The sequence below is a fragment of the Fukomys damarensis genome, unplaced genomic scaffold (genome assembly GCF_012274545.1).
Source record: "Fukomys damarensis isolate Sample0158 unplaced genomic scaffold, DMR_v1.0_HiC HiC_scaffold_23, whole genome shotgun sequence".
In the NCBI taxonomy this organism is placed as follows: Eukaryota; Metazoa; Chordata; class Mammalia; order Rodentia; family Bathyergidae; genus Fukomys; species Fukomys damarensis.
The window spans coordinates 38,233,401-38,246,128 of NW_022900935.1; the positions used below are offsets into that span (position 1 = coordinate 38,233,401).

The following is a 12,728-nucleotide window of genomic DNA, read 5'->3' on the forward strand; positions in this document are numbered from 1 at the left end:
TCATAATCACAACACTGTGCAGGTACCATCCAGCGCCACTGAGCCTACATCCCACTGAGGGTACTTTATCATACTGAAAATGCAGAAACTGACGACACAATTGCAAAGTGGTGATTTTTTTTTTCTAATTCTTTCATCTCTTCAAGATTAACTAACATTCTTCTGTAAAGACAAGTATGCACATAACACATGTGTGCGTGTGTGGGTATATACATTTACATGTAGACTATCCCTAGAGGGAATGGAAAATGAATTCATCTTTACAGAAGAGTATCAGTTAACAAATGAAGAAATGAGAAAATTAGATCACCATTTTGCTGCCACCAATGTAATAACTGATTTAAGTAACAACTATCAAACATCCAGGGAAAGGCTTTTGGGAAAAAGAATATTCAGTCTTAAAGGATTTCCCAGTAGATTACTCTTCTTGACAAAATAAGAAAAATGACTTTACAATAAAGAGTCCTGGTGGACACACCTCAACCCAGTGATGGTCACACCTGCCACACCATCAGTCGTGGGGCCTTCATGCTGGAGGCCTTGTGAGGTGATGCAACAGGAAACACACAGTGTCCTACAGGAAGTACTCTTAACCAAAAAGGCCTGACTCAAATCCACAGAGGAAACTATCAGCCACATATAGAAAACAGGACATTCTACAAGAAACCACTGCAGTGTTTGATAATGTCAAAAAAGACAAATAGTGGGAAATGGGACCACTCTAGATTAAAGTAGATGAGAGAAAGCATACATTAGCCAGGTAGGATACATGATCCTAGTCTGATCCCAGACTAGAGAAAGGAGTTGCTATGAGGCCATTTTAATCATTAATTCAGTCTATGAAGACTATTTATTAGAAAACATTATGTCAATGTTAATTTTCTTTAGTATGTAATAACAGTATTGTATTTACTTAGAAAAAATGTCCTTGTTTTTAGGTGGCTACTATCAAAAACACAGGAAATAATAAACAACAATTGTCGGTGAGGTTATGGAGAAACTGAAACCCTGGTGCACTGCCTATAAAAAAGTAAAATGCTACAATCACTATGAAAAACAGCACAATAATTCCTCAAAAAACTAAAATTAGAATGACCATACAATGCAACAACTCTGTTTCTAGGTCTATATCCAAAAGAATTGATAGCAATTTTGAACAGGTATTTGTATACACAGGTTCACCTCAACATTAGTCACAATAACCAAAGTCAAAAGCAACAAAATGTCCATCAGTAGATGAATGGATATAGAGAATGTGGTGTAGACACCCAATGGCAAATTATTCAGCCTTAAAAAAGAGGGAAATCCTGACACATGCTTCTACATGGATGAACCATAAGGATGTTGTGCTAAGTGAAATAAGCCAATCAGGAAAGACCAATGCTACATAATTCTATTTACATAAGGTGCTTAAAGTAGTAAGATTTCTAGACACAAAGTAGAATAGTGGTTGAGACATGCCAGAGACAAGGGGAATGGGAATCTATTATTTAATGGGCACACTGTTATCAGTTTTGCAAAAGGAAAAGAGTTCTGGAGATTGTACAACAATGCAAATATACTGAAAAGTGAACCATATGCTTAAAAATTGTTAAGATGGTAAGTTTTATCTTCTCTGTGTTTGAACACAATTATATATAATAACTTATATAATTCATATATAAAGCCAGGCACAGGAGATCCAGCTACTTGGGAGGCTGAGGCAGAAAAGAAGACCACTTGGGCCCAGGAATTCGAGGCCATGCTGGGCAACATAGCAAGACATTTCTATCCCAAAACAAAAGCAAATGTTTAAGGGCAACTTAGCAAGACCCTGTTCCAAAATTTTAAAAAAAGACTAAAGATTAGCTCATTTAAAAGCCCTGAGTTCAATCCCAGTGGTACCACAAAATAAAATAAAAAGCATTTGATTAAAGCAGAAAAAAAGATGAAGTCATCCTGGATTAGTTGAGGCTATATTTTGGTTGATTTTTTCTTAAGGAGGACCTGAGGGTCACTGGCTTGGTCTTAGGAGGTCAGATTTACTAAAACAGCACTGAATGAGAGAAGAGCATACAAACGTGTGAGACTAGACAAAGACCTCTATAATTAGTGTCACCACCTAAATGTAGACAGAATTTTCAGAACCACAGCCAACTGTTATATAAGCTCAGTGTTACCCCTTGGACTCAGCCTCTCAGACCACAGCATTTTGCACAATGGTTAAAACTGCCAAGAGCCTCTTTCACTTTTTCCATCAAAACACTCACTCAGAACTTCATCTGAGCCAGAAATATCTTTGCAAGAGCTGTGGGGGTTTGCTGTTTATATTACTGCACCTCAAACAAGGCTCCTTTCTGTCTATATTTAGACCCTCAAGCTTACCTCATGTTGATATGGAAGGAATTATTCTTGTTGACTTCAAAGCCTCCAGACCAAATACAATTGGGAACATCCATCAGTCTGACACACAATAGCTGATCGTAGTCATTGCGAGGCCAGTGGAACACAACACTGGAGCCAGGAAGGGTAGAAATGTAACCTTCAGGATTGGCTGTTCCCTGAAACACAGGGCCACTGGCTTTAGTCAACAAGTCAGTTCGATTCCATATTTTATTCAGTAATATCCAAATGTTTACTGCGCACCTACTCTTTGAGTCTTACTCTCCCAGGAGCTGTTCAATTTACTTAACAGCCTTCATGGGACAGAAGCTTTATATAAAGTACATTGTAAATTATAATAACTTTTAAATAAGTTATTCCTCAAAAGCAAACTCCTTACCTGTCCTCTGGCAAATTCCCTTTGTGCAAATGCGAGCTTGTGAGATGATTTATTGTCTAAGAGGTAACGGGGGGCAAAGATGACCATGCAAGTGTCAATATAGCGACCTCTGCCTTTCTTGACATCAATACCTACAAATAACAAAAACAATTTATTTCCATTTATTAATTAGAAGACAGCAAATTCTTGAACTGACAAAAAAAATAAATAAAAAGACTTCATAATTACTTAGTTTCTCTGAGAAAAGTTATGTTACCCAGAAAGGACATCAAGCCTTTCAAGAATACCAAGTGCATACACAGTTTTATCCTTTATTCCCATCAAAGCCTCAAAAACTCTCAGGGGCAATATCACTATCCCCATAATTCTGTTTTCTCTACAAAGGGTCTAACACTGTAACAGCAACTGGTCTGGTCACGCACACCCTGGATTTCCACATGACACTAACTACCATGCAAGCTTCGAGCAACACGCTTTTGCTTACACCTAGGACATAAAACTTCACACTAGAGAACCTGCTTCCTTTACAGGACAGAGTGGAAATTTCAGGGTACTCAGCTGGATTTTGTACTGCCAGAACTCAATCAACTCTTCTCTAGTATTAGAATCCAGTTCAAACATAAGGCTAAATATTTTAGAATTTTTTAATTCATAAAATAGGTTTTCAGCACCTACTATGTACTGCAAAAAAACAGCAAAACAGAAGAAAATTTCAAAGTAACAAGTTGAGATTAAGAAAAGTGAACTAATACTGAATTATCTTTAAAAATATGATGACTGTTTCTAAAATAAGAAAACTCAGGGAGACAAATAATTCACTCAACCAGACAATAAATATAGCAACTATTGTGTAGCTGAGCTCTAGCTACATACCAAAAAATATTTATAGTAGAAATAATAAAAATAACAATAGTAACATTTACTGAACTCCTCATGCATGCTAGGTCCTGTACCAAAGGCTATAAATGTAATCCTTGTAATAGGTATTTTAATTTCTTCCATTTTACAGATGAGGAAACAAAGGCATCAAAAGCTAAGTGACTTGCCCTAGGTTACAGCTAGTGGGCAGCAGGACTGGGACTCAATCCCAGACAGCCTGCCTTTAGAGCCAGCATACTATGTGGCTTGCTTCTATTGTGATGGGACACGATGAAGGGTCCAACTCAGCAGACAGCAGACATGGAGACAGCCATAAACATGGAAGTTTCTGCCGTCTAATATGACAATCAGGTACGCTGGGTTTTCCACCACAATCCCTATTACAAATATCCCAGTCCGTCAATGATTCTAGTTGTTAATAATGTGCCTGCATTGGCTTGAAAATTCTGGTGTTGCTTTAACAGAAGCTTTGAAAACACCTTAAAGACTGAACAGATCTCAAGAACAACAACCTCAGAAACAACAGCACATAGTACTGGGACAGGGAGGACACCTTTACCTTTCTTTCTGTGATACAGAGAAGGTTGTCTGAAACCGAGTTATGAGAGCTAGCTGATCTCAAGTAATACAAAGTCTGCTTAGAAAAGATGCACCACAAGAGTCCAGCACACCCTATAATGGTATAGATGATGAATTTTCAGAAAAAGATGGGCTTTTTTTTGACTTCCTTCTCATCTTGGATTGCCCTGGCGGACCACAATAAATCAAGAACTACAAAGATCAAACTGCAAAAAATTTTTCTTTTGGAGGTGTATGTGAGGATATCTGGCCAGACCCCACTGGCTTTTCAGTTTGAGATTGTACTTTAAAAGGTCCTGAAAGATGGCTATTTATCTATCTAATTCTTCAAAATGTTCAAGTAGGCGATTCCCCAAATTTCTTTGACAATACTTGCCCGAATCTTGTCGACCTTAAGCATTATAGAGGCCTAACTTCAAAACACAGTGTTGTCCCTAAATATGTACACCATGAGTTTCAATTAATGTGTTTAGCACAGAAGTTTCTACATGCAATCACTGAGCCCTTCAGACTGGTCTGCTCAATCAGCCTCTCTGTAAGAATTCTTGGTACTAGCTGCTCTAAAAGGAACAAGCTCCATTCTCCTCCTCCTCTTCCCAAAATTTGCGCCAGCTAAAGTCTCCAGCCAATTTATGTAGCTTGCTTTGTAGAACATAGCAGGGGCAAGATATCCCAGCAGAAAGCCAAACCCAGCATGAGGCGGCATTTTCCTATTCAAAGGGTGGAGCAAACAAATGTGAGGGAAAAAGTATCCTTAGCTGGAGGATCAAATAAAGTTTATTTCTTCAGAAAATCTTAATGTCAACTGTAAGGAGGCAGCTCACATATCAAGAGAACATAAATATAAATCCTTGTTTTAAAAAATCTGAAAAGGAAATTATGCTCAAAAGACTCTTACTAAGAAATCATAGACCACTTAAACACATCCCTAACTCTGCAAGGGATTCTGGGTAAAAACTTAAGTGCTACCACCTATAACAAGGCTCTTTATGTCTGCAACACACAGCACAGCATTTACAAGCCAAATGTGGCTATTTCATTTTTTGGGGTGGGGAATAAGACGGGTTGTCGCTACGTAGTTCAGCCTGGCCTTGAACTTGCTATGCAGCCTAGGCTGGCCTTGAACTCACAGTGATCCGCCTGTTTCAGCATCCTGAGGGGTGGGAGTGCTGGAATTACATATGGGTACCCAGTGTAGCTATTTAAATTAAAATTAATTACACGTGAACAAATTGAAAAGTTCCATTTCCTCAGTTGTACTTGCTATGTTTCTCAGGAAAGTGCCCTGGATTTTTCAGTAGCCACATGTGGCTAGTGGCTCCTGTATTAATGCAAAATATAGCATGTCCATCATCACAGAGGTTCTATGTGACACAGCACTTCTGGATGATACAGTATGCCAACATTTTGGACTCATCATGCCTCTGAGGTCCCTGAAAATTAGATACGACAAGAAAGAGGCACTGTTAATATTTTAAACCTGAGGCATATTTAGATCAAATTGATCTAACCCTTCAGGAATCCTTCAAGTGCTCTCAAGTGGCCTTTGAAGCATATGGACACAGTATCCTCCCCTGCCCAACTCCAGAAGCTAAGTGAGCTGGGGGCTTCTAATGACAACCATCAAGTGCATTTTATTCTATTTTCTGCTTCAAATTTGCAGCCCCCCTATCTTAATTCTACTTCTAACCCAGATGTCCCCTTTGTATCTGGCCAAATCACTTAACCTCTCCGCTTTAGTTTCAGAAAGAACAATACTCTTACCCTTTTAGGGCCGGCAGGTTTTAATGAATGCATGGGAATACTTGGAGAATGAAAACCATTCTAAGTGTTCCCATTATTCCCTTGAAAAACAAGGACTCAAGCCAAACTGATACTTTCCTAATACAGGTGAGCCTGAAATTGAACAGCGACACAGAGAGCTCACAATGGCAGTGTTTAGGTGGCTCCTCAGATCCCCAGGAGAATAGATCTGCGTTGATATCAATCTAGCATTCAGAGAACAGATATCTGACCCTCTGTCAAATGAGAAAAGCAGTGCTTGTAGCCAGGCTAAACTACAGGGCTGGCTTATTCCTCCAAGCCTGAGGCCATAGGCCAACAGTTCCAATCCTCCCATTGCCCCAAATGAAACCCACCAATGTTATAGATCAGCCCTGGGCGGTTTCCTTGCTGGATGACTTTCAAAGCTCGGACACCACTACCGCCATCCAGGGAGAAGCCCTGACACCAGCCTGGCATGCCTTCCGGATGAATCCCCCTTCCGACTCTCATCGTGCAGCTGTGGGGCAGAGAAGCAGAGATGTACACATTCATCCACAAGAAAATCTTATCTACCTGTTCTAATCAGGAAGCGCTCATGTGGCCATTACCCATTCAGATCTCTATCACTGACACTTGTCCTCCGTCTCATGTGATTCCCAAGCACAGTGAAAAAAATCAATCAGTGGTCAAAACACTCCTTAGAGGTAGCTGCAGTACAAAAGGGCATGAGATGTACCGACGTCTCCCACTAAACACTTTAGAACACTAAGATTCTATGAGCACAACACACGAGGAAATGCTACAATCTCTACTGCTCCTCTAAAAACCAAAGATTCAAGAAAAAAAAAAAAGTCAGACGAAAGTATATAAGGAGATAGAGATACAGTGGGTTACTTCTAAGGACTAATACTATCACACTGGCAAAGCACTGTGTAGTTGGCAAAAACTATGGAACCAACTCCTGAATGTGTGCTCCAGCTCTACCACTAGCGAGCAATGTGTCCTTGGGTAGGTAACTCTCGCTCTGAGCCCCAGTTTCCTCATCTTAAAATATAACACTATTTCCTGCTCATCTCTAAGCCATTGGGATGCTGAGGAGAATCCAATGAGATGGTCAACATGGAAACACCTGGGGAATTGGGAATTCCACGGATAAGATAAACTCTCTGACAAATGTGAAGTCTTAGACCTCAAACAGTCAAAATCCTTTCAGGAACGGAGTAAGACTGGGCTTGCTGAATGTGTCAGGTTGCTGGCGGTACCTCCTACAATAGCCAAAACTCTAACTGGACTCCAACACTAATCTAGCATCCAGTCCTCCCTGGTAAACACACCTGTATGCACTGATGCGTAGCATTCCGAACACCCTCCTATGACGCTTTCAGCAAAATTCTATAGATAGCAGTGCATGGCATGTTACCAGTACAAAATACACCCATTGATCTTTGGATTAAGGGTATAAATTAAAAGACTCTTAAAAAAGCAAAATGGCAGAACCAAAAACAAAACTATATTTGTGTTCCTACCACACATTAAAAAGATATGTCATCTAATCCTAGCAATTATTCTTTTTCCCTGCCATGAAACACACAATGGCACATTCTGGATTTTAAAATCTTTTACAAACAGCCCCAGCTGGATTGGCAGACTGAAGGCTTCACCCAAGGGCTCGCCTGTCTCCGCTCTCATACCAGCTCCTCTGCTAGTACTAAATGTTCCCAGGGGAAGGGAAACTGTAGAGCAGAAATGGAGAATGTGTAGGTTTCTCTCCATTGGCAGATCTGAATAGGAGAACTACTTCAATACATGTAAAATAAAACTAGTTTTCATTATAAACCAACAAATGGTTTATTTTTAGTATCGAGTAACACAGAAATTAGATCCAAAAAAATCCCATTAGGTCATGGTTCTAGTTCTCTGCCAAGTCAGGATTGTTATCTACAGTATATTTCTACTTACACAGATATATTATAGCCTTTGCTAATTTCTCCCCTCGCTTAGAAGCTTATTTCCCCTTCCCATAAATAACCGTACTCACAGGTTTGGCTGCTCTTTGTCAGCATAGCAGAATAGGAGAGGGCTCAGGCTCCGGGCCAACTCATGTTCCTCAAACTGGCCGGCGGCGTCTGTCTTTGCATTGTCCTGTCTGAAGATCAGTGGCAACCCTTTAGGAAGGAGGGGAAAAGTTTGTATCAATCCCACCCAGTCTACCCATGAAAGATGCAAATGGAAAATGGGAGAAAAACATCATCAAGAGGTAAAACAGTAAAAACTGAGTTTACTTAGAGGGCTTGGTCCATCATCTCAAAGGACAGTTTGGAGCCAGGATTTAGCTCCGTGGTTCAACCACCTGCCTTGCATCCACAAGGTCTTCAGTTCAATCCCCAGTACCAAAAATAAAATTCAATAAAATAAAGGGACAGTTGTGACTATGATTAAGCAGGTATTCCAGAAGGAGAGTTTTAGCAGCTTAGACTGCTGAAGTAATCTATTTACATTGGCTTCACTTAGCTGAGCAAATATATACTAATTCCCATGACCAATGGCAAAGACCTCCTTGGACAGTCTCTTTGCGTACCTGTTTTGTTAATGAGCCAATAGGGGGAGGAAATGAAGATCTTTAAGGATCCTTCAGCTCGGCACACAATCCGGATGGTAAGGTTTAGCTGTCGCCGGTTGATGTCATAGAGTCGCATTCTCACCATATAGTTCTGGGTCCCAGGGGGAATAAGCAATTCTTTACAGAGGGGAAAGTTCTCCAGTGACACACCTAGAAAAGGTACAAGCCATTGGCTTTCTGGATCCTCACTTGAATTTGCCAAAATAAAAGCTAGTAAAACTAAATTGGATTTCTTTGGGAAAAATTATTAAGCATCTAGCTGGTAAAAATCTCAAAGGCCATTTTTTTTTCTGGGATGACCATAATCATGAAGCAAATTTTAGAAGGACTGAAATTACAGATACCACATAATGAGGATCAGAGTTCCGAGGAGCTACCAATAATAACGGTTATGATTACCAGGAGTTTGCTATACATCAGGCCCTGTGTTCAATGCCTGAAATATAGGACAGCCAGTATAGGGTTCTTAGCCAAACTCCCTGGATGCAGATCCCCAGTCTGGCTTTATCTGTGTGATGTGGAACAAGCTATCTAACTTCTCCAGGTCTCCTCTGCAAACTGTGGTAATAACAGCATCTACACAGCAGGACTATGATGAAAAGTGATGATTCGGGTAAGGCAGGGCCCTGAAGACCAGGAGCTCTGGAAAAGGAGAGGGGCTCAGGAAGTACCTAAAGAAACGCATTCAACAACTACTTAAAGGCGAAAGACCTATTTTCTTTAGCAAGAATATCACTGCACCATTTTTCTTTTCTAAATTAAGCTCAGGGGTTTATACAATACTGAAGTGCAATCTTGTCACTGTGGACACACTGCTTAAGTTCAATAAGTCTCAACTTCCTCCAGTGTAAAACAGAGACAACACCTGTCTCAACCTGAAGCGCATGTTTGTGAAGATCAAGGCGATAATACGGGGAAAGCACTTACGAAAGTGTAAAAAATAAATATCTAACTTATTACTTCAGCATGTCTGTGGCAGTTGTAAGGCAACACTGCCTACCCCTTTAAGTGCTTCAAATGATTCCTATTTTGACTTTGTTCACCTTATAACTAAAACTTACTTGTTGCCTTAAACATTCTAACCTCCATTTCTTTAGTCAAATGGGACAACTAACTATTCCTCAAGGGATCACGTGGGAAATAGCTAGCTTACATCTGAATAAAGGAATGTTTAGCAACTGTTTGGCCCTTCCCTGAAGAGATGAGACTTGACTTTGCTCATTTTATAGCCAGGAAAAAGCATGGTTGCAAAAGATGGAATGAATACCTGTAAACTCATATTAAGTGAACAATATAAGAGAAAGGGCTCTGCTGAGTGCTCCTGTTGTAAACCTTTAGGGTTATTCAGGTTTTTTTCAATTCATAACTGCCCTGAGGGGCTTATGAGCTGTCACAGGTGCCACAATTTCTCCAAGATGTTTACCAAACAGTCACAAAGTCATCATCAATATTTTCACAGGGTTATTCCAAATGATCCTGTGGCACCAGCCTTACCTAGTTCAATGTTCTGGGATGTATCAGCTGTGTGGAGGGCTGCCTCCTTGCCAGGCTTCAGAGTCCCGTTAATTGGCATTCCTTTCACATAAAAATCAAGTTCACAAGGCAGCAAGTTGCAGACCACCACGGTTGGCAGGAGATATATGGTATGCCCAGGCTGTCTAAAAATTTGTTTTGCACTGTCAGAGAATATGTTTGAGGGCATATAATCTGGATAGTTCTCTTTCTTTATAGCCACACAAAACCTATGAAGACAAAATGATACGAAAATATTCAACCTGAAGGAAAAACTTGAAGTTTTTCTCCTTAGCTAACATTAAAACGCTTTGATAAGTCAGTATGGTCAAATTTAGTCATTTAGTCAAATACAGCTAGTGAGATGTAATACACAATAAAATTGCGTCATTTTAAATGTTCAGCTTGATGAGTCTGGGCAATTATTTACATCTTTATAACCACCACTCAAAACAAGATGCAGACTATGTTTCTCTTCAGAAGGCCCCCTCATGTTCTCTTCCTGTCAACCAAGTAATCATTTCCTAGTATCTGTTACTACAGATTAGTTGTGTCTGTTTGTGAACCACATATAAATGGATCATATGGTGTGTACCACTCTGTGTGTCTGGCTTTATTTGCTATGAAGTTTCAACAAGATGCAGCCATATTGCTGTATGCATTATGTCTGATTCTCTTTCACTGCCTGATTATATGCCGTGGGGTGAATTATTATTTATTCATTAGCTTGCTGATATCCCATAGGGCTGTTTCCAGTTTAGGAATACACAAACTTTCTTGTAGAATTATTTTTGTGAACATATACCTTCATTTCATTTTAGGTAAAAACCTACTAATGGACTTGCTCATCCTTTGCTTTTATAAGAAATTTCCAAATGCTTCTCCAAGTTGGTTGTGTAATTTTACACTCTCACCAGCTACTTATGAGAGTTGCAGTTGCTCCCTATCTTTTGCCAATATTTGGTGATATCCATTTTTTTTACTTCATCCAGTACAGAGAGTAAAGCATGGCTCAGTAATCTTCCCAAATGATTAATAATGCTGAACTTCTTTTGTCTATGAGGAATTTCTATATTTTCTTCAGTGAATTGTCAGTTCAGTCTCCTGCTAGTCTTCTCATTAGGTTTTTTTTATTGTTGGTGTTCCACGTAAAAATCCTTTGGTAGGCATATTTTTCCCAATTCTGTGGCTTCTTCCTTTTATTGGATTACTGAAATATTTCTTTGTTGTTTTAATGCTTTTTCTGTATAAAATCTTTACTGCCCCAAAGTCTCTAGAGACAACAGATGTGAGTTTTACATTTCAGTATATGACCCATTTGATTAATTTTTCCAAATGAATACGGTACAAAGTTTATGTTTTCATACGGATATTGACTTGTTCTGTCAGTATCTGTCTAGAAGTCTTTCCTTTCACCTGCTACATTGTTTTGACGCCCTGACTGAAAAATCAAGACTCCATCTTGGAGTACGTGGGCCTACTTTGAATTCCCTTTATATTCCAATGATCCATATTTGTTTCCATGCTAGAAACACACTGTGTTAATGACTGTGGCTGGACAATAAGTCTTGAAAGCACGTTTTGTTTATCTTCTGGCTTTGCTCTTTTTCAAGATAGCATTAAATACTCTGTATTTCCATATAAATTTATAATTAGCTCCTCTGTTTCTTTAAATCAGCCCATCAGAATTTTCACAGGAATTATACTACTCTACTGTGTCTTCAGATCAATTTATTGAGAATCCTACCAATACAAAGTCTTTTGAGTCCGTTAATTTGGTATGTCTACTTGATAGGTCTTCTTTATCTCAGAAAGGCTTTGTAATTTCTAGGGGGTGGAAGACATACTTTACTTGTTAAACTGAGTCCTAGATATTTAATGTTTTCTAGTGCTACTGTAAATATTTTTCTAAAAATCTTATTTTCCACTTCTTTAGAATACAACTGATTTCTATAGGCTGATCTTGTACCCTGAAATCTTGATAAAGTAAGTCTAGCAATTTCCTATGTAGTCTCTGTATCCAATTGTGTCCTTTGAAAATAACAATTTTATTTCTCAGATCTTCATGTATTTTTAATTCCTTCTTTATTTATTCTTTACTGCAATGACCAGAAGTGGTACTTTATTTTTGGAGACAAGGTCTCACTATGTAGTTCAAGTTGGCTTTGAACTCATTTTATCACCCGACCTGGCCTCCAACTCAAGGCAATCCTCCTGCCTCAGCCTCCCAAGTGCTGGAATGACAGGTATGCACCACCACACCCAGCTTGCTACTATCACATTAAGTGCCCAGTTCCCAATCTCAAGAGAAAAATGCTTAATGTTTCACTGTCAAATATGATGTTACCAATACCAACAAGTATGTCACAGATGCCCTTTCGCTGATTTAAAATGTTGACTTCTTGGCTTTTTTTTTTGGTACCATGGATTGAACTTAGTACCTTGTGACTGCAAGGCAGGCACAGTGCCACTTAGCTAAGGCCCCGGCCCTGTTCTTTTCCTTTTAATGTCTGTAAGATCTGTAATAATGTCTCCATTAATTCCTTGCATTTGTGTTTCCCTCTTTTCTTGTCAGTCTTGCTAAAAGTTTATTAGATCTATGTATCTTTTTTA

General features: G+C 39.2%; 1 protein-coding gene across 8 annotated transcripts in view; it reads right to left on the reverse strand.

The window, feature by feature from the left end:
* Window positions 1-12,728, reverse strand: part of Vps13d (vacuolar protein sorting 13 homolog D) — a 235,713-nt gene that overhangs the window by 118,611 nt on the left and 104,374 nt on the right. For all 8 annotated transcript variants that reach the window (XM_010628171.3, XM_010628172.3, XM_010628169.3 and 5 more), the window contains 6 exons: window positions 10,098-10,345; window positions 8,562-8,753; window positions 8,022-8,148; window positions 6,358-6,500; window positions 2,762-2,892; window positions 2,365-2,540 (listed from right to left, as the gene is read on the reverse strand). In XM_010628171.3, the coding sequence (XP_010626473.1) occupies window positions 2,365-2,540; window positions 2,762-2,892; window positions 6,358-6,500; window positions 8,022-8,148; window positions 8,562-8,753; window positions 10,098-10,345 (1,017 nt within the window). The remainder of the gene's footprint in view (window positions 1-2,364; window positions 2,541-2,761; window positions 2,893-6,357; window positions 6,501-8,021; window positions 8,149-8,561; window positions 8,754-10,097; window positions 10,346-12,728) is intronic.